Below are 20,520 nucleotides of genomic sequence, written 5' to 3'. Positions count from 1 at the left end.
ATTCATTACTGGAAATGATGTGTTCAGCAGTAGATGTGGGATTTTTTTTTTTTTCTTTTTAAATGGCTTAAATATGCAAATTCTAATGTGCCTCACAGGTGAATGCTGGGTATTTAACCAGAGTGCATATTGCATAGATTTATGCAGGAGAGATGCGTGTTAATAAGAGAACCCTGAATTTAAATGTGGGAGAATTTTTTAAAAAAAAACTGAGTTGACCCAACACAGGCAACGATGGAAAAGAGTTAAAACTGGGACAAACTCTGTGGAAGTCCTGCTCTCAAGATCACCCTTGGGTAAAGGCATTACCTCTAAGATTTATCACTTATTGCAAGAACGGTCAGCTGACCCTCTCCTGAAAGTTAAGGGCTACTGGGCCCAGGACATGGCATTGGACATATCTTCAGTTGAATGGATTCATATTTTCAAAATGTTAATACTATGTATAAAGAAACAGGCAGTAGATTTATTCAATTTAAGATAATCCATAGGTGGCATCGAACACCGCAACAATTGTATAAATGGAACCTGGCCCCTACGGACGAATGTTGGAGATGTGATGGTCAAAATGCTTCGATTTTACATATCTTATGGAACTGTTCGGCACTTCGGGATTGGTGGGAAAATATAATGGAGGTAATTTTCAGTGTTTTAACCCTTTAAGACCTACCATAGAACCAAGTCCGCCAGAGCTTATATTATATTTTTACATGCTGTGGAGCCATTTTTGGGAGCATTTCAAGTTGATATACATCAATACAACCATTACAGCCTAGATTTTAATAATATGTATGAATTAAGTGCATAGTAATTACATAAATTGCAGAAAAAGTGCAATAAACTACAAAAAAATTGAAAATCGTTTTTGTTTTTTTAACAAATATTTCTAGTTAGAGAAATTTAAGAGGTTTATCCCTCAAAACTGTAAATACAAAAAAGTTGCACAAAATAGTTTCCCACCACAGGAAATTTATTTTGAGTGTCTTCATAGTTTTATTTTTGAAATACACCAATTTTTATACACTGCAGGAGAAACGAAAATAAATATTATAATGCAGATTTGCAAAAAAGCAGCATATGCATCAAAATAAACTATTTCCAGCAGTGCAATATGAGTCCTAAGCATCCCAGAAACCACACAGAAAGTCATAAAGTCAAATATAACTTTTAAAAACACCAGTATAGGCTCATTGAGGCCCGGACGGTAAAAAACTACATTTCCGCGAAAATGACGTCACTTCCGGTTTCGGGCAGGTCATGGCGGACATGCGATAGTTCGCGCTGACGTCTAATCCAATGTAGGAAGTGTTATGAACAGCTGATCGGATCGGCAAAGCGTGTTTCTGGAATCTTATGTTTTTGTTGCTGCAAGTGCTTTTTATGCAGTTTTTGCAAAGCTATATGTGGAAGGAAACTGTGACCGAGGACAAGCTGATGGCATAAGATGTAAGTACAACTCCTCCGGTTTCATATGCAAAAAAAATTATTGCGCTAGGTTACGTGGTTGCAGAGCTACCGGGATTTAAAAATAGTTACGCAAAACAGAGCGTGCTGCTCTGACCGGTTTTAAAGGGTTAAAAAGGAGATTTGGTATCTCACCAAAACTGTCCATACTTGGTGTAACCACAGAACTTTCTGATGCAGATTTTTCCAGTTATACAAAAAGATGGATTATTCTGGCTCTTACTACGGCCAAACGGGTCCTGCTAAGTCATTGGCGGAAAAAGAACCCCCCTCCCTATGAAGAGTGGCTAAAGACAATGGCTAAGTTGGCGTCTTACGAAAAAGTGACTTATGGTTTATTAGACAAATTGCATCAATATGATTGTATTTGGTCCTTTACAAGCTGGCTTTCTGTAACTTGAAGAACAGAAGAGTAATGACAGAGTGGTGGTGTGGGGATTGGTGTGCGAAGAAAGAATAGGATAACTTTCCTTTGTTTTGTTTTTTGTTTTTTTTGTTTGTTTGTTTTGTTGTTGTTTTTTTGTTTTTTTTAACTATTTATTTATGTAGTTATCCTTAAGTTCTGTTATCAGGGCTCTAGAGTGCGACCAAATTGGTCGCAAATGCGACCAAATATTTCCGTGGTGCGACTAAAAACAATTTGGTCGCACCTGTGCGACCAACTGTTCGGGTAACAAAAGAAAAAAATCTCTGCAACTCTCCGTGTGGTCAACAACAGACACACATTATGCCCCTATCGTGGACTAAACCAATCAGAGATAGTCAGGGGCGGGACCTCTCTGATTGGCCGTGGTTCAGTTGAAAGTGCAGGTGGAAGAGAGAGGTGAGTAGTCTGAATAAGGCGATATCAATTCATTAGCGGATTCCACACAAAGACGTAAACACAGAGCGGACCCGACGCATCAGAATCAGCTTTGTCTTTCTCGGCTTTCTCACCCGACGGCTCGTACACGGACACGCTGTCGGAGCTCAGCGATTCTGATGCGTCGGGTCTGCGCTGTGTTTACGTCTTTTTTGCGCTGATTCTGAGCTGCAGGTTTTGTCTTTCTCCAACTAAAATTCGCTGAGTCAGCAGCAAAAGAAGCAGCAAACTGCGCTTCACATTTGATCAATGTCGTCATGAATTCCCTCTGACTTTTGCTGTTTTGCTTCCACCACGATAAAAATCACACTTCCTGCCCAGCTCTGCCCAGTTAGGCGTACCGGTGCGCCCATGTCAAAAAGTTAGTCTAGAGCCCTGGTTATTGAAGTTTAAAATGAAATAAATAAAAATTGTTGATGACAAAAAAAAAACTGGGACAAACTCTCTTACGCGTAAACAAACTTGTATGTTTGTTTGTACTAGAATTCCTTTAATAAGCAAAAATCAATATTCAATCAATTTAACTGAAGATTACATTAGTGCCTGATCCTGGATCAGTGCACAGGGATAGAGAACGCTCTCCCACGCTGCTTTAGTTTACCTGAAGGTGTCAGCTGACCTCGACATGTTCACTGTGTATTGATCAGCTTAAGCTTAGTCCTCCAGCCACAGGGCTCAGAGAGGAAAGCGGATCCATGTCTCACACTCAGATCCTCTCAGCCAGATGGCTGCTTTCTTCTGACATGTACGCCATCTGTAAAATGTAAACATTAGCGTTCTGCTGTTAAGAAACAAACATTTAGACCAACGCTCGAGGCAGCACGTGCTGTATATGCAGGGGTCGTGAGGCAGTGCATTTTTGTTCGGTGCACCCGCATCTCCAGAAGCAGACATGAAATATGCAAATCATCCTTTACATCAGGCCTGTTCGCCTCTGGTTTTTCACACTGTTCACCAGATAATTAGACTTGATTAAGGTTTTAAAGCTGCGCTGCTTTAGGCCTGATTGTGGTGATTGCAGCGTTCCCGTACGAGCTGGGTGGTGGAGCGATTTGCATAGATGTCGTCGGAAAGCGTGTCACTGCAGCAAAGACTGCGGATGAGCAGAGCCAGCGACTGTAGTGACACCATTTCTGAAAAATACCAGGCGCTTATGTTGAGGTTTAATCCAAACATAATGTTGGCTGTTTATGCTTCAGTATAAAATCTCCTGGCAGCTCACTGTCCTCTTTTGTTTTGTTCCTGCAGTGCTGCTAATTCCTGCCCCTCCAGCCCTCGGGGTGCGGGCTCCTCAGGCTACAGGATGGGTGGTCGCATGGTGAGCTCTGCAGAACTGCAGCTCATAAACGACAACTCCCAGCCTGAGAACGATAAAGAGGCCTCTGGAGGGGACAGTCCCAAGGTGAGAATTCCCACCCCGCTCCAAACTTCAGCCTTGGTCCAACATTTAATCACTTATTTCACTTTCCTGCGTCACACTTCACTTCAGACTATGTAACTCATTCCTTGCTAGATATCTTTCATGGATAACATGCAATAGGGCATGAATATGGTTCTTGAAATATAAAATCATAATCCTTTAACTCAAAATGCAAATTATTATTGATGTTCACTCGTGTATGTGTGATGTGTGGTGATTTATAGTCAAACAACCTTTTTATTAACCTGATATCATCTGAGTGCCTCCGGGTTCGACCCTGAATTCGTATGTGCGTCTGAGTGTATAACCTGCGATGCACAGTTCGTGCTGGCCTGCAGGCTCTCTGCGGATGCCCCCACGGGATGAACCGTTAGACTCGAAGCCAACAACCGACTGTTGCATGCCTCTGAAAGCAGATGGTGAGAGTGATAACGGCAGCTGCTGGCAGCCATTAACAGTCCTTCCACAGGTTCACCTATTAACACCTGATGAGTTTAACTTCTGACCAAAGATTCTCTTTTGGTCGTCTCAGCTGCACTAAATGGTGACGAGCTTTTAATTTACAGCTTTTAAAGCCGCTGCTGTAAAAGAAGCAAACATGGATGTAAAGATGGAAATTAAGATGAAGACGCTGTGACGGTCAGATGAATGAGATTGAAGCATTCGTCTCCTTTTCTTCTCCTCCTCCTCCTTCTTCGTTTTCTTCTTCGTCTCCTCCTCCTCCTCCTCCTCCTCCTCCTCCTCCTCCTCCTTCTTCTTCTTCGTCTCCTTCTTCTCCTTCTTCTTCGTCTCCTTCTTCTTCTTCCTCTCCTCCTCCTCCTCCTCCTCCTCCTCCTCCTCCTTCTTCTTCGTCTTCTTCTTCGTCTTCTTTGTCTTTGTCTTCTTCTTCTTCGTCTCCTTCTTCTTCGTCTCCTTTTCGTCTTCTTCGTCTCCTTCTTCGTCTTCTTCTTCGTCTCCTTCTTCGTCTTCTCCTTCGTCTTCTTCGTCTTCTTCGTCTTCTTCGTCTCCTTCTTCTTCTTCGTCTCCTTCTTCTTCTTCTTCGTCTCCTTCTTCTTCTTCTTCGTCTCCTTCTTCTTCTTCTTCGTCTCCTTCTTCTTCGTCTCCTTCTTCTTCTTCGTCTCCTTTTTCGTCTTCTTCGTCTCCTTCTTCGTCTTCTTCTTCGTCTCCGTCTTCTCCTTCGTCTCCTTCTTCTCCTTCTTCTTCGTCACCTTCTTCTTCTTCGTCTTCTTCGTCTCCTTCTTCTTCGTCTTCTTCGTCTCCTTCTTCTTCTTCTTCGTCTCCTTCTTCTTCTTCTTCGTCTCCTTCTTCTTCTCCTTCTCCTTCGTCTCCTTCGTCTTCTTCTTCTTCTCCTTCTTCTTCTCCTTCTTCTTCAAAGCTTTATTCGCCACATGCAGGTTGCCCTGCAGTGAAATGGGACCCCCCCCCCCCCCCCCCCCCCCGACCTTACACAGACATTACATGGGGATACAAGTCGGAGATCGGTAGAGTTACAGAAAAACACTGAAATATACACTACAATGGGAAAGTACAAGAGGAAAAAAGAGAACTCTACTCATGCTGTGCTTCCATGGTAGGACAGCATGAGAACAGGAAACAAAAAAACTCCTCTGCACAAAAAAGCACATAAATGTCCACAGCACAACTTTGTGAAAGACATGACAAGCCACAGGATTGGTTGGGGGGTGAGGAGTAATCCGAAACGAACACAGCAGCCGCCCTGCACAGCGCTACCATTCCAGCGCGGCACACAGACCCGCCGTGTTCCCCTGCAGGAAACAAGCATCGAAGGCGTTTTTCTTCTCCTTCTCCCTCTCCTCCTTCTTCTTCTTCTTCTTGTCCTCCTCAGGTTTTTGTCAAACATTACCAGCAGCTGAGGTTATTTTGCAGCCTGCAGCTGTTTCTAGTCTAGTTTCTTGCAAACCTTCAGCATCGGAGCTGAAATCTATCACGACGCTCAGTCGCTGTGGGAAAAGTGACGCATGTCTGAATGACGGTCACTTTAGGAGAACCAGCAGTGTTATGTATTCATGTCTGTTGAAAGCTTGATTCACGTGCGCTGCACAGGTAATTTGCTCTGGTGTCTAAATCTGCGTCCTGTCCCTTCCCCACAGGACGACTCCAAACCTCCGTACTCCTATGCACAGCTGATAGTCCAGGCCATAACGCTGGCTCCGGACAAGCAGCTCACACTAAATGGAATTTACAATCACATCACAAAGAACTATCCTTACTACAGGACGGCAGATAAGGGCTGGCAGGTGCGTCTCTTTGCCTCAGTGTACAGATTCCTCAGAGACGGTCACACGCGTGACCTCGGTCATCAATAAGTAACTCGAGACTGTTCTCTGTTGCAGAACTCGATCCGTCACAATCTGTCTCTGAACCGTTATTTTATCAAAGTGGCGCGGTCGCAGGAGGAGCCCGGCAAAGGTTCGTTCTGGAGGATAGACCCGTCCTCGGAGGCCAAGCTCATCGAGCAGGCCTTCAGGAAACGAAGGCCGCGGGGCGTCCCCTGCTTCAGGACCCCACACGGACCCCTCTCTTCCAGGTTTGGCTGCGTCCTGACAAATTTAATGGTACATTTTATCGGACATGGTGTGATTTTTCTCATTCCAACAACTCCTTCTGACTCTCAGGAGTGCCCCGGCATCTCCCAATCACTCAGGGGTGCTCTCCGCGCACTCCAGCGGTGTCCAGACCCCTGACAGCCTTTCCCGAGAGGGCTCCCCAGTTCCCCTGGAGCTGGAGACTTCCTCTGCTCCCACCCCAGTGTCCACCACAGCAGTCCAGCCCAAACTGGCAGTGATCAAGGAAGCACGCTTTGCACAAAACACACCAGGTGCGAGACGACACTTTGCGCCACACATACTGACTGCGCGACTCTTTTCTGTTTCTTGTTCAATGTGTTAAAACTTCGATTTTTGCTGCGCCAGGCTCGCCTGTTAACAACCAGCCGGTACTCATAGCAGTCCAGCGTCAGTTACCTCAAACCATCAAGCCCGTGACTTACACCATGGCCTCCCCAGTGAGCACCAGCACCTCCCAGCCCACTGTCCAGACTGTCCACGTCCTGCAGCAGATCCCCGCAGGGTCGCTCAGCCCCGCCACTGTCATCGCCCAGCCAGCCACCATCATCAAGAGCGAGACGCAGGAGAATGGAGAGCACACGGAGGTCAAAGGTGAGCCAGCAGCTAGGGCATTAAATTCTCTACAAGGAGTGTTTTGGCTTTTCACCATATTACACAATATTACCTTAATCCAAGACTTGGAGATGAGAGATTTTCCTCCTCACCATGTAAAATAAAGATTTCCTTCATCATATTGATAACTGTTGTTAATTTGTTACTAATTTAAAGAAGATTTTGGCAAAATATTGACCTATAATAATGAAAAGATGAGGGTGCCAGACTTCAAACAAGACATGGGCGCCATTTTTACTAGCATGTAGCTTGTAGCATTCATACAACAGGGGACACCCCACTGTCGAGGGTCACCGTGATTAGCCAGATTGACTCTTTTTAACTAATTAATAGGCTGGATAATTTAGTGGCTTTGCTCTTAAACTTTTATTCTTCCACAGCTCAGAAACAAAGTCATGATTAAAAAATATGATGGACTAATATAAGCGATCAATATTTAGACGGTTCATGGAGTTGTTTAATTTGAGACCCTTTAATCTGCAGGGTTATCTCATTATCAACAGCTAAAGCGGGGCGGATATGATTTCATGTTGATCCAGTTCCAGCAGTTTCTAACACGCGCTTTCATTTTTAGCTCATCCAGTCAAAGGATCCTCAGGAATCACTGCTCCTCTTACAGTACTGGTCAGATGTTTATTAAAACTTGCACACAGTTATAATCTAACCTTGGTCTTCATCTAATGGGCCACGTTTGTTCATCTTGGCTAGTTGTGCAATACAGTCAGTCAATGACAAGAGAATCTAAAGTAAAGGAAGATTTGCATTAACCTGCGATGGAAGGAGGTAAAGTTTAAGTCTGTACACAGACTTGTACTGTGCAACAAAATGAGTAATCATAATAAAATGGTAAATGGTAAATGGCCTGTATTTGTATAGCGCTTTACTAGTCCCTAAGGACCCCAAAGCGCTTTACACGTTCAGTCATCCATCATTCACACACTGGTGATGGCAGCTACATTGTAGCCACAGCCACCCTGGGGCGCACTGACAGAGGCGAGGCTGCCAGACACTGGCGCCACCGGGCCCTCTGACCACCACCAGTAGGCAACGGGTGAAGTGTCTTGCCCAAGGACACAACGACCGAAACTGTCCAAGCCGGGGCTCGAACCGGCAACGTTCCAATTACAAGGCGAACTCCCAACTCTTGAGCCACGATCGCCCATGATGACAGGAAATTAAAGGAGTTAGTCTTTTAAACTTGGTTCTGCTACTAACTCTTTCCACGGGAAGACATTTGAGGGTCCCGCTGTAGCCTTAATAACGAGTTTTGATACCTCCGTATAGGGCTGTGCGATATGACCAAAATCTCATATCCCGATATAAAACATCTATCGTCCCGATAACGATATAAATCACACAAATGTAACATTTTCTGTAAATTCTGTGAATCTCGGGCAGCTCGACTTGCGGGAAGTGTTTCCAGCTGCGCGTCGTGTAGCTGGAGTCGAGTGTTTTAACCGATGCATGAAACGATACATTTTTAGACATAAGTTGTAACAGCCGCCGTTTTCTTTGTGAGTATTTATTACACGGCGTGCTGCGGGGAAAAGCCTGTTCTAACATTTGAGTCTAAAGTTTATTTTTTTAGCACCTGGCGTCTTTTTTACTTCTCATCCGTAAATAATCTGCTCTTTCACGTGATTCAGTTTATTTTGAAAAGTCTCAACAGGATCTTGAGCTTTATTGTGAAAGGTTTATGTGGAACATAAAGAAGCAGACACGCGATGGTGTTACCGTCGTTGTTGCTAACGACAACGCATAAAAACAGGCTCTTGTCCGTCCGTAGTGTGGTTATATTAAATATAAGAGAAAGAGAGAACTTTATTAATATAGCCACTACAGTGACCATCAAAACGATGAAAAAATATTACCGTAAACAGTTTATTTTGCGACACCACGAAACAAACGATAGCGTAAAATGAAACTATAGACGTTTTTATATCGTCATCCGATATATATCGTTATATCGAACAGCACTACCTCAGTAGTTTCTGGGTTTTTCCATGAGTAGCTGCAGAGACCACCATCACTGACCTCTGATGCAAACACACTCGTGTTGTTCTATAAGCACGTCTGATATGTGACAAACTCAACTTCAAGGGTTGCTCCTAGTCGGCTTCCAAGAGCTAAAGAGTTTAGCATCTCAACCAGAAGCTTGGAAATTTGACAAACTTGTATTTATTTTCTGTGACAATATTTCTTGAACCAGACTTCACGTCTTCCAAAGTTTCACTTGGTTAAAAGCAGCAAACCAGTCATTCAGCTGCTGCTGCCATTCATGGTTGCAGTATATTTGAATGCATCAACTTTCTAATCAGATCAAGTGATCTGATTAGAAGATTTCTCAAACATTTGACAGTTGTTTGAAGTCACATGATCAAACGTGTCGTGTTAATTAAGGTAAAGGAAGCGTTACAGGTTGAGGGGAAGCCCCAGGATTTGGCACAGCTTCACGAAAGTCACCTCGGTGTTGTTCTGAAAACCCCAAACACGGAGCGCCTCAGCAGATCTGATCACTTGCACTTTGTTTGTTTGGTGTCACTACACTGACTGAGCCCTGCTCATACCTCATTCTAACACTTGTGACGAGTTTCCACCACTAAAGCCGGCGTTTGTGTTTGTGTTCCTCATCCTCAGTCAAAGTAGAGACGGTTCCTACCATCACCTCTATAGGTCCCGCCAGTCGGATCATCCAGAGCTCCCAAGCAGCCACCCCCCTGCAGACTGTTACCATAGTTCAGCAGGCCCCCATGGGACAACACCAGCTGCCTGTTAAGGCCATCACACAGAATGGCACCCATAGCATCACCACTGCCATCCAGGGACCCTCCAGCTCAGGTGAGACACAGGAACACTTAGCAGGGACATCAAGGCTGGTTCAAGTCCAGATGTTTTAGATCACAGGTGTCGAACTCCAGGCCTCGAGGGCCGGTATCCTGCAGGCTTTAGATGTGTCCTTGATCCAACACAGCTGATTTAAATGGCTAAATGACCTCCTCAACATGTCTTGAAGTTCTCCAGAGGCCTCGTAACGAACTAATCATGTGATTCAGGTGTGTTGACCCACGGTGATATCTAAAACCTGCAGGACACCGGCCCTCGAGGCCTGGAGTTCGACACCCCCTGTTTTAGATGCTTAGATGGAGCTTAGTGGTGTATGGGGTATGAAGCTTAGAAACAAGCATGCTCTCTTGTTGCTTTTGGTGTAATGTGCCAAAATAGTCACTGGACATTTAAGCAACTATTCTTTTCCTTCTGGATTTTGACATCTGGATGTTAGAGGAGACAAAATAAAAATAAACTTACGCTTATTTTACTGAAACCTGTTAAATCATCTTTATAAACACGACCACAGCATCAAGAGGGAGCGATCCTTAGTGAGGCCTCCAATCAGAATAAAGCTTGCTTCAGGGGAGGGGGAAGTGGGCTGGGTTTCACAAAGGCTAATAAATGAGAACTATTTTGAACAAACCGCACAAATTGAAGTTAAACACGAGATCCAGCAGCAGAGAATTTTTCTGCCTCCTCTGGATCTGAAAAGGTTTTTGGTGCGCTCACTTGTGGCAGCTGATCCAAACCACACTCCCCACAGGCCTTCTGCTCCTAGATGTTATTGAACCACAGCTCAACAGTGAAGCGTTTCCTCTTTTAACCCTCGTCTTCCTGCTTGTTTCCCCCCAAACAGCCTCAGCCGTGGCGAGCCCCCTCCACTTGCTGGCGGCCCACGCCTCCGCCTCGGCCTCCCTCCCCACCAAGCGGCAGAACGGGGACCAGCCTGCCGAGCAGCCGGAAGCCAAGCGCAACAAGTCGGAAGAAGAGCCTGCCCCGGCCGGCGCACCGGATTCAGTCTCGTCGGCAGCTAACGACCAAGGCAGCCAACCCAACTAGTTTGTTTCCACACCACGCCACCACCACCGCCACTCGCTCCCCCTCCTAATCCACAGTTTCTCTCTCTCTCTCGTCCTCGTTGTTAGTTTTGTTTCTCCTCCTCCTACCACAGCCGCCCGAGGTGCCAAACGGAGAAGATTCTGTTCCTTTTCATTTTGGATAATCTTGTTTTCCACCATCAAAGATTAACTAAAATAATTGTCTGCCCCTTTAAGACTGGAATGTGGGTTGAGAAGAAAATATAGGAACGGGACAAAGGTGAACTTGTAGGTGTCCCACCCCCCCCTGAGCCCCTGAAACTGGAGAGTGACTGAAGCGAGACCACAGGAAGCCTTAACAACAATTAACACTTAAGAGCTGACCTTTGACCTCAAGTGATCCCACTAGGAGAGGCCCTGACTCGGCTCAGGCTGGATGCTGCCTTTCTGCCGCATCTACCTCAGAGCGGATCGGAGACTCCGGCAGCCGACATCTCTCCCCACTGACCCGTCGGGAAGCGTGACGTGACCAACCAAGCGGCGAGCGCGATGAGCGTTCAGTGGTTAGATTTAAAAAATGAATTTAAATTACTTTCAGAAAGGGATCAACTCGGAGCCAATATTCCTGAAACTCTGGCAGCTAGCCTCTCGTGATACTGACCTTCCTTAATCGCAGCTGTACGTAGATATGCAGTATTTTGTTGTTCAAAATGTGGAGCGTAGGGTCTTTGTTTTTTTTTTGTTTTTTAAACTGTGTTTTCACTTACCTAGAAGAGAAATAATTTAATTAAAGGAAGCGTACAAAACGGTGAGGTCGGTGACATTTCGGTAACCAAGATAGAAATCTCACTTTTGGTTTTGTTCTTTTTTTTTTTTCTGTTCAGTGAAACAGTGTAACTTTTTTTCATAAACTTTATTTCCCTCGTTCTGACATATCCGTATGAAATTGCTTCGTTACGCCTACATATTTTAATACGTGCACAGATAACCGATATAAGCATATGAAATCTCCTTGTGTAGTTCCAGATGTTGACCTTGCATGTGTCCGACAACAGACGTTGTTAAATGTAAATTGAAGAGGAAAAAAAAAAAGACTGCTTCGTCCCAACCAGACCTGCACTTGATTGAATGTTCGTGTTTTATTTTCTCTTTTGTTTTTGTTTTCTGTTTCCCCTCACACCTTCCTCCTCCTCCTCCTCCTCCTGGTCCTTCCCGGCTGTGTTGACGTTGTGGTGTTGGCTAACCCCGCCCAACCCCCCCTTTTGCTTGATTAACTTTTGCTCTGTTCTGGCGACCCGGCGAGTCTTTTTCCTTTTTATTTTTTATTTTTATTTGTTTTCTTCCTGATTGTACATGTTTCAACCAACAGTAAAAGGAAACAAAAATGTTTGTTCTGCTTCAGTGGAGAAATGCTTTTTGTTTTTTTTTGTTTTTTTTAATAAATTAATTTAACGTCCTGTTTTCCCCCTTATCTTTTGCTTCCGTGGTGAATCTTTTTAGTGTGTGTGTGGTTTCAGTAAATGGTAAACAGTGTGGTTATAGGTCCACTCCTCCACCAGGGGGCAGCATTGGAACATCCTTAAATATGTCAGCTGGTGAGAAAAGCATGTTTATCATGTTCTCTAACGTATTAGTGCTCAGTTGGTGACCTCATAAGTCTTGAGCCCCCCCTCCTTTTTGGTTTTTATGTTAAGGAAACGGGGAAATAGGTTCCAACATCCATTGAAAAACAATATAAGACAAAAATCAAGTTGTTCATTTGACCAAATTAATTCTTCACAGCACCACAACTCTTTCAAACAGCTTCCTTGTAATTTAAGTACTCATAAGGCTCTCCAGGCTTCGCTGACATTCAGGCTCTTTGGATGTCGGCTGCCTTTTCTTCCGTTCTAAGGATGATCCCACACTGCTTCAGTAATGGAGGTCCAGGCTCTGGAAGCCAATCAATGACTGATGGTGTTCTACTATGCTTTTGTTTTTCCTTTTTTTTCTATCCAAGTATACTTTCACTGCATTTTCAGTGGGTTTGGGGTCATTGGGGAAGCTCGATTTTTAAGCCTAAAAATGTGGATGAAAGTCTGACAGATCTTCTGGGTTCATAATTCCATCAGTTTTGACAAATCTCCAACACCACTGACTGAAATATAGTCCCAAACCATGACAGAGCCTCCATGTTTTACAGACAGCTGTCAGGAGAGACACAACAAACACTGACTTTTGCACCTCTCCTCACTTCATCATCTCTCTAGACCAGTGGTTCTTAATCTTGTTGGAGGTACCGAACCCCACCAGTTTCATATGTGCATTCACTGAACCCCTTTTTAGTGAAAAACAAAATATAATCTTTTTCAAATTCAAGACATATGTTTTTTTACTGGTGCACAAAATGAGCCATGCATGTCACAGCGGAGGCTCTGCCGAACCCCTGAGGCCGACTCACCGAACCCCTAGGGTTCGATCGAACCCAGGTTAAGAACCACTGCTCTAGCCCTGTCAATTCTTCTTCAGTCTTCCACTTGTCCCGTTTCCTTTTTAATCTTTAAGGACGTGCTATACACAGATGTCAGAGTATGCTGGTTTTATGTGGACTTCAGAAATCACTTTGTTGGTGAAAATACTAGTTTTTTATGCCTATCAAACCCAAAAGGTTTGGGGGGATGTTGACTTTTGTCTCAATCCTTTAGTCCTTGAATGATTCATAGAGTACTGTTAACTGGCTTAACAGGACAACTGGACTGAAGATGAAAAGTAGCCAAAGAAAGTCTTTGAAAGACCTTCAGAAAGCCTGAAGAACTATTACGGAAGACCACTCAAAACAAAAAAATTAAAAGAAATTAGACGTTAGACTTCATTCGAAAACTGTTCCTTGGAAGAAAAATCTACAGAAACGAAAAAATCCATCAGAAAACGTTGGTTGAGGTTACTTTATTTGGGAGTATTTGGTTTACAGTATGTGTCTGAGCCATCCTCACATGCACATTTTCCAAAGGAACAAACTGATAAGGTTAGTATAACAGCGGAAAACCGCTGATAAGAAACAGAAACCACATAACTGAATGCACCGTGACACTAAATAAGGTTCTGAAGGGCACTGTATTACAGAGAGCTAATAATATGAAGTCGGTCAGAAATTAATATGCTTCACATGTTTTAGCATGCAACCTTAACCTTATCAAAAAGTATTTGATATGGTTAAAGTTATTTAAACCACTCCACCTTTAATTATACAGTGCCCAGTCTGGACAGTGGTATCCTTAAAATGCTTCAATCATTAAAGACCAAGATGGTTGTTTCAGCAAACACATGGCAACAGTGGAGAGGAAGAACGTCCTTTTAACAACAGGAACAAACCCCCTGAACAGAACTATTCTCAGGGAAAGACTGCCAACTACTGAAGACTGAAGGGATAACTCCAACCAGGATTTAAAATCTGGGACTCTTCACCGTTTGGTCTTAGAACTGAAGAAGCTTCTCAGATGAAACGTCTTCAAGAAACTTAAAGAAGTCCAGTCGCTTTTCTTTCCAAGCTCCTTAAAATACTGAAAACGGAAGATAAAAGTTACTGGCATGCACTCGGGACAAGGAGAATAACTAAAGGATGGTTCAGTGTAACCTGAACTCTAAGCTTTAATCACGAAGGAACGTTGGAGATGAACCAGGAAGTCCAAAGAAAAGTATTTTTGTTGTAGGATGGTGGATGCTGTAGCCTTTTCCAAGATATAGGAGCCCGGATGGTAAAAAGATCAACAAAATAGCAGGAGGGCGGGAAAAAAGATGAAATCATGTTGCACAACCAAACAAAAATCTTGTGACAATATTTTGTCTGAGTTTCTGTTGCCAAGGATAAAATTTTATAACATAATTTAGTGCAGCTGAGTCAACCTTTGGGTTAGTTTGCTTCCAAATGATATTAAAAACTAGGGACTCAGTACACCTGATGAACAATACGTGACGTTTCCAAGAACAAAGACCACATTTGATCTATCGCACACATGCTGTACGTGAATAAAAATTCCTGGTTTATTAGACTAAGAAGCAGCAGAGCTTATAAAACATCTGCTCGCTGATGGTTTGTTTCTGTGTCGATGTTGTTCTAACGCCCATGCAGCGGCGAAACAATTATCCTGTCTGCGCCCTGCAGAGTTCCCACATTCCTCCTTTGTGATGAGGAGCTAATTTAAGCCGCTTTGTCGAAGGTGTTTCCTCACTTGTGCTGCCTTGTACTGTCTGGTGTAGACAATGCTGTGCAAAAACACTTTGTATCCTCCTCCACGGTGCCCTTAACTAAACTTAACTGTATTAGAGAGAAATTGGGTTTCTAGCAAGACACTGATGCAAATATTTGACCACAGTCACTCTGGGATTACATCGAAATAAAGACGGGTTTCTGAACAGGATATATGCACTTTTAAAGACACAAAAACACTGAACAAAGGTGAACACTTGAGGCTGGTTCGTAAATCAAGTCAATCCCCACAATGTGGTTTTGCTGTCATGTGACTGATAACCATCTAAGATTAAACAAATAATCAATTTTAGAGGTTTGACCATCGAAGTGACGATGTAGGGTCTGGTGAATAACGTAGAGACCAGTCGGTGACAGCACTATCAGACTGTTTTGGTCGTAGCAGACTGCCAGATTCATATTCAGCAACACAATGCAGTTGGTACACTCAAAAAAATAATTCATTGGATGAACGTAATTTTATCTTGCCACTTATATTCCATCTAAACAAATCATGTTATATAAATCCATCTTGATTGTGTTGTGTCAACACGATATATGTGTGTAGGTTTAACATAATATTAACATTAACATTCAATTAATTTGACTTTTGTTCAATCAACATGTTTGCACCACGTTAGTCTAATTAAATGTATTTAAATCCATCTCATATTGTTTAAACACTTTGGCACATCAAATCAGTCTTGTTACATGAACTAGTACAATATTTGCTTGTTACACCAATGATAATCTTGTTGAATGAATGAAATGTAACTTATGTCTGTAGTACATGTTGGTTTCATATTAAGTAATGTTCAACAAAAAAATTCAAGAGATTTACAGCAACTTCCAATCCACTCATCTTCTTATCTTTATCTGGGCTGCAGAAGTGATAGGGCAAGAGGGACAGGGTACAGACTGGACAGGTCGCCAGTCTATCATACAGAGACAAACAATCATTTGCACTTTAACACCTTTGGGCAATTTAGAATAACCAGTTACCTTTACAACTGCATGACTTTTAACTGTGGAGGAAACCAGAGTAGGCAGAGAGAACCCACTGCAAACTTCACCACTTTGTGGATTTGAACCCAGGATCTTCTTGCTCTGAGGCAACAGCACGAACCACCATGGCATTAATCTGTCAATACAGACGTAACAAAAGTAGGAAAGCTATGCTTGATGATGCTTTATGTTGTTGTCCTTGACAAGTTAAACCATAAGAAATAGTAACAGCATACACGTGGTGTGGTTGTCTGCCTCTTGTAACCCCACTGATTTTCCTGTGGTTTGACATCTAATGTGATCTTGTGAATTTCGTGAGTCGACTCACAAAAATGAAATTGGGTGGTTGTTACATGCATAAGATCCAAACTTGTAATTTGAACTAAATAATTCCATGTTTCTATGGTGAACGTAATTAAATCATGTAGCATCTGCATGAAATTCAGCAACTTAATTTGTTCTTGTTGAGATGACATCATACAATCTAGTAAGAGAGGCTGGATCCAGGCAACTAACCGCTCTTACTAGATTGCATGATGTCATCTCAACAAGAACAAATTAAGTTGCTGAATTTCATGCAGATGCTACATGATTTAATTACGTTCACCATAGAAACATGGAATTATTTAGTTCAAATTACAAGTTTGGATCTTATGCATGTAACAACCACCCAATTTCATTTTTTTGAGTGTAGTTATATCATGTCAGATATGGCAGACAGCTCTCAAGCAACAGGTGCATAACATCATATGAGAAGTTTTGAGCTTATTATCAGCTCATGTTATGATTTTTCAATAGCAGATTTGTTCAGGTGAGGTTAATTCTAGCTAGATGGCTGAATTCATTGCTTTTTTAAGTTATTGGTAGAAAAATCCTGTCTGAATGCAAATGCTAGTTGGGTGTTTCATCAGCTAATATAAGCATACTAGCTTATGGGCAGAACTACTAATTTTAGCTAATAAATCAGTCATAGCCAACACACAGTCAAATCTGCTGCTCAATCCACAAATGCATTTTCCTCACAGTTACAGCTACAGTTGCCTGAATCGTCACATCTGTCAATCGAAGCAGCCTAACTTTACACCTTACCAGCATTCAAAAGGATGCACTCGCACACTCTGCAACTCATAGAAGCCAAAACGTTTTTCAACAACAGTTTAGGTCTCTTTGCATTAGCTTTGGTTTTAGCTCAGGATATTGCTGTTTGGCAACAGTGCAACATGAGAGTGCAGGACAGACTGACTGCAGGTCACTGTGTGTGTCATCAGTTATGTGGAGGTTGTATTTTTTAAATTTTTAATGTCCTTTTTTATGACTCGCTGGCTCTCTTTCATAAGGATGGAAATTTATAAGAATTTAACGATTCAGATTCCAGGGAGCGGTTCTCTATTCCCGTTCCTGCTGTTTCACGGTGTCTTATGTCGTGTCTCCCTCCCCTCAACCCGAACCGGTTGCAGATGGCCGGCCCTCCTTGAGCCTGGCTCTGCAGGAGGTTTCTTCCTGTTAAAAGGGAGTTTTTTGTTCCCACTGTCGACCATGCTTGCTCATAAGTGAGTCATCTGATTGTTGTTTCTTTACATTATTGAAGGGTCTTTATTTTACATATAAAGCGCCTTGAGGTGACTGTTACTGTGATTTGGCGCTGTATAAATAAAACTGGATTAATAAAAGCATCTCTGTGCAGTTTGACCTGTAAACAAACACATAAAGAAACAAAAACTCTGAACCCGGGAAGGTTTCAACTCCAGAAGAAGATGCACATTACTTCTCAGACTTCAGAATAACAGAGTTATGTAACGACTGCAGCAGCTAATGAGTCTGCTGAGCTGATGATGAGGCTCTGACCTGTGGCTTCAGACAGGAAAAACTGTACAGCAGAGTCTCTGCGGAGCCCAAAGAGCCTGCTGGCAGACACCATGTGGAGAGCAAGAAACAGCAGCATTTAATACACTGGAAGGAGATGGCGGGTGGGGGAAGATTGGCATCATGAACACATTTGTGTTGCCTCCACTGCTGGCTGTGTAGGTGGCGTCTCCATAGAAACCAGAGCTTGTTACGGCTGCCTATATCGAGTGTTGATACTCTGGAAGCTGGAGGAGCTTACAGAGATGATGAAGAGGGAACCATCTGCCCAAAAACAACCCAAACCACCAACACTCTGGATGGTTTGTCTCAATGAAAGTTGTTTTCCAAAGTATCACATGTAACACATCAGTTTCCTAAAGACATAACTGTTAACAGGCACTCAAACCTAAGGAGGTAAGGAGGACACTTCGTATTCTGAGAGAAAATAAACGTTTTCCTGGTCTCTAATCCTCTGATTGTATCTGGTTTCTAGCTTTTTAAAGCTACTGTTTCCATAAGGACGTCTCCAGACAACAGTGGAGGATGCGAGGGCCAGCATTAAGTGGATATGGCTCTTTCTAGCATGTCAACATAGGAAAAAGTATACGAAATCAGAAACAGACACGTCAAGAACTGACGCTCAGTCCTGGTTCCACAAAAATCCCTTTCCACGTGGATTTCCTCTTGTGATCCTTCTATTTTAAGGAGCCAAATCCAATTATTTGGTAATTATTTCAATCCCTGTTTTGACATCACGGAGAAAAACAAGCCTCTCAGTCAGCTGAGCAGAATCAGTTTTTATCCACTGGGAGCTGTGGCTACTGAAACCAGAGCTTGCTCTGATTTACTCGTGCTGTTTCAGTTGTTACTTATCTCTGTGGTGTGTTGTTCTAAATTGAAGATAATGATAATTAACCAAGAGGCACATGTTTTATTACTCATTTTTATAAAATGTACACTCTTAAATCATAGTTTATGTCCTCTTATCAGCCTCTTAAAATAAGTTCTTTGTGGACAATGTGTTTATTGTGATATCATTTAAGCTAATGAAGCTTAAACTTCACAGCAGAAATATTCAGCAAGACTCACTTTTCCTATCATGTCATATTATTGCTGCTTAAACAGCATTATTTTGTTGTGAACGTTAATTTAAGAGTTGTTTGATATGCTACCTGTCATATGCAGCAACAACATAAAGACAAAGCAGAAGAAAAAAGGCAGTGTCTTTTGTAGCCACTTGACCTTAGCTCCCAACGTGAGTTTGGGGAAGACTGATGTTAAACTTACATGGCAGTACCACTGAAATAAACATATTTACATGCTGGTGCTAAAAATGGTTTAGAGTTGCCCAAATATACATGTATACCTGAGTATAATGATAGAGGTTTGCTGTGGATCGAATGAAACACCAGGATGACCAGCTCTGCGCTAACCTATCACTGTAGCTAGCAGCACTCATTTTCTTTGTGCTAATAATTGATTAATTATGTAAAATAAATATTGTTTTACACCTTAAATAAGTTAGTTCTTTGATCACACAAGCCTACAAGCATTACCATTTAGAATGATTTTGCTATCAGTAACATTAACGGGGAACAAAGCTACAATTAGCAAGCTAGCTATAGCTTAGCGCATGTACCATTGTAGCATTAGCTACATGTTGCTGGTATCCTGAGCAGTTTTTATAGTAAGTTCCTCCCTGATTGATTAAATAAAACGAATTACTGAACAGCCATACATGCATACGTTACGATCATTATAGTAAGATGAGGTCTACTGTTTTGAAAGTGAGCTAACATTTTTGTAAAATAAATGCCACGAAGACTGCATTGGATGAAAACTGTGCTCAGTGCATCAACCATTTAATCATTAGTTATTTTTCCTCCTCACCCCCAAGTGGTCGCAGCCCTCCCTGAGCCTAGTTCTGCTAGAGGTTTCTTTCCGTTAAAGGGGAGTTTTTCCTCCCCGCTGTCGCCAACTATTTGCTCATGGGGGTTCTCTGATTGTTGGGGGTTTCTCTGTATTACTGTAGGGTCTTTGCCCTACAATGTAAGTGACTGGAGTGACTTGTTTGTTGTTATTTGGCTCTGTGTTTTTTTGTTTGTTTGTTTGTTTTTGTTAATTGAATTGAGTTGAACGAAACGATTTCCGTGTTCTGTTGGGTCCAAATTTTCAGCTGTCACAAAAAAGATGTGGAGAAACTGACTATTAAGGAATAAACACATTTAATTCAATCAAGACAATTTGTCCCTCACATCTTAATCAGAAAAAAATGACACAAACTAACTGCATGTGAACAAACAGCCAAGATTTAAGTGAGAAACTGAGCTCTTATTTATGCTCTTACTGACCACATGATGGCAGTGCAGAGCAAAGCATGCCAACTAGCACTCTCGGTCCACACACACACACATACCGACTACAACAAGTGCTGGACCAAACAGCAGTGGTCACAACACCGCACAGCAGAAGTGCCTCCTTTGGTGAATGTAATTTTTTTTCTCACTCTCTCAGCCTCTCAACTGCCCTGACATCTGATGGCTGATGCTGAGCAGCAGCCATTTCCGTAAGCAGTGAGTGAGGAGAATGGGGATAGAGGGATGAGAGCTTGATGGAGACAGAGTGGGAGAGTT

At 42.7% G+C, this 20,520-nt stretch overlaps 1 protein-coding gene and 1 long non-coding RNA gene across 2 annotated transcripts in view; both read left to right on the top strand.

Moving 5' to 3' along the window:
• The window catches only part of foxk2b (forkhead box K2b), a 32,024-nt gene extending 11,504 nt beyond the window's left edge, over positions 1–20,520 (top strand). The window contains exons 3-9 of the mRNA XM_085156927.1: positions 3,575–3,728; positions 5,858–6,004; positions 6,101–6,294; positions 6,383–6,585; positions 6,680–6,925; positions 9,584–9,784; positions 10,632–20,520. Of these exons, the coding sequence (XP_085013053.1) occupies positions 3,575–3,728; positions 5,858–6,004; positions 6,101–6,294; positions 6,383–6,585; positions 6,680–6,925; positions 9,584–9,784; positions 10,632–10,834 (1,348 nt within the window). The 3' untranslated portion in view covers positions 10,835–20,520. The remainder of the gene's footprint in view (positions 1–3,574; positions 3,729–5,857; positions 6,005–6,100; positions 6,295–6,382; positions 6,586–6,679; positions 6,926–9,583; positions 9,785–10,631) is intronic.
• Positions 5–2,757, top strand: LOC146519483 (uncharacterized). Its single transcript, XR_014873702.1, has 2 exons — positions 5–109; positions 648–2,757. It is a non-coding gene; the product is annotated as an uncharacterized LOC146519483 (long non-coding RNA).

This window comes from Neolamprologus multifasciatus, chromosome 4, assembly GCF_963576455.1.
Source record: "Neolamprologus multifasciatus chromosome 4, fNeoMul1.2, whole genome shotgun sequence".
In the NCBI taxonomy this organism is placed as follows: Eukaryota; Metazoa; Chordata; class Actinopteri; order Cichliformes; family Cichlidae; genus Neolamprologus; species Neolamprologus multifasciatus.
This window is presented reverse-complemented; position numbering and strand designations above follow the sequence as displayed.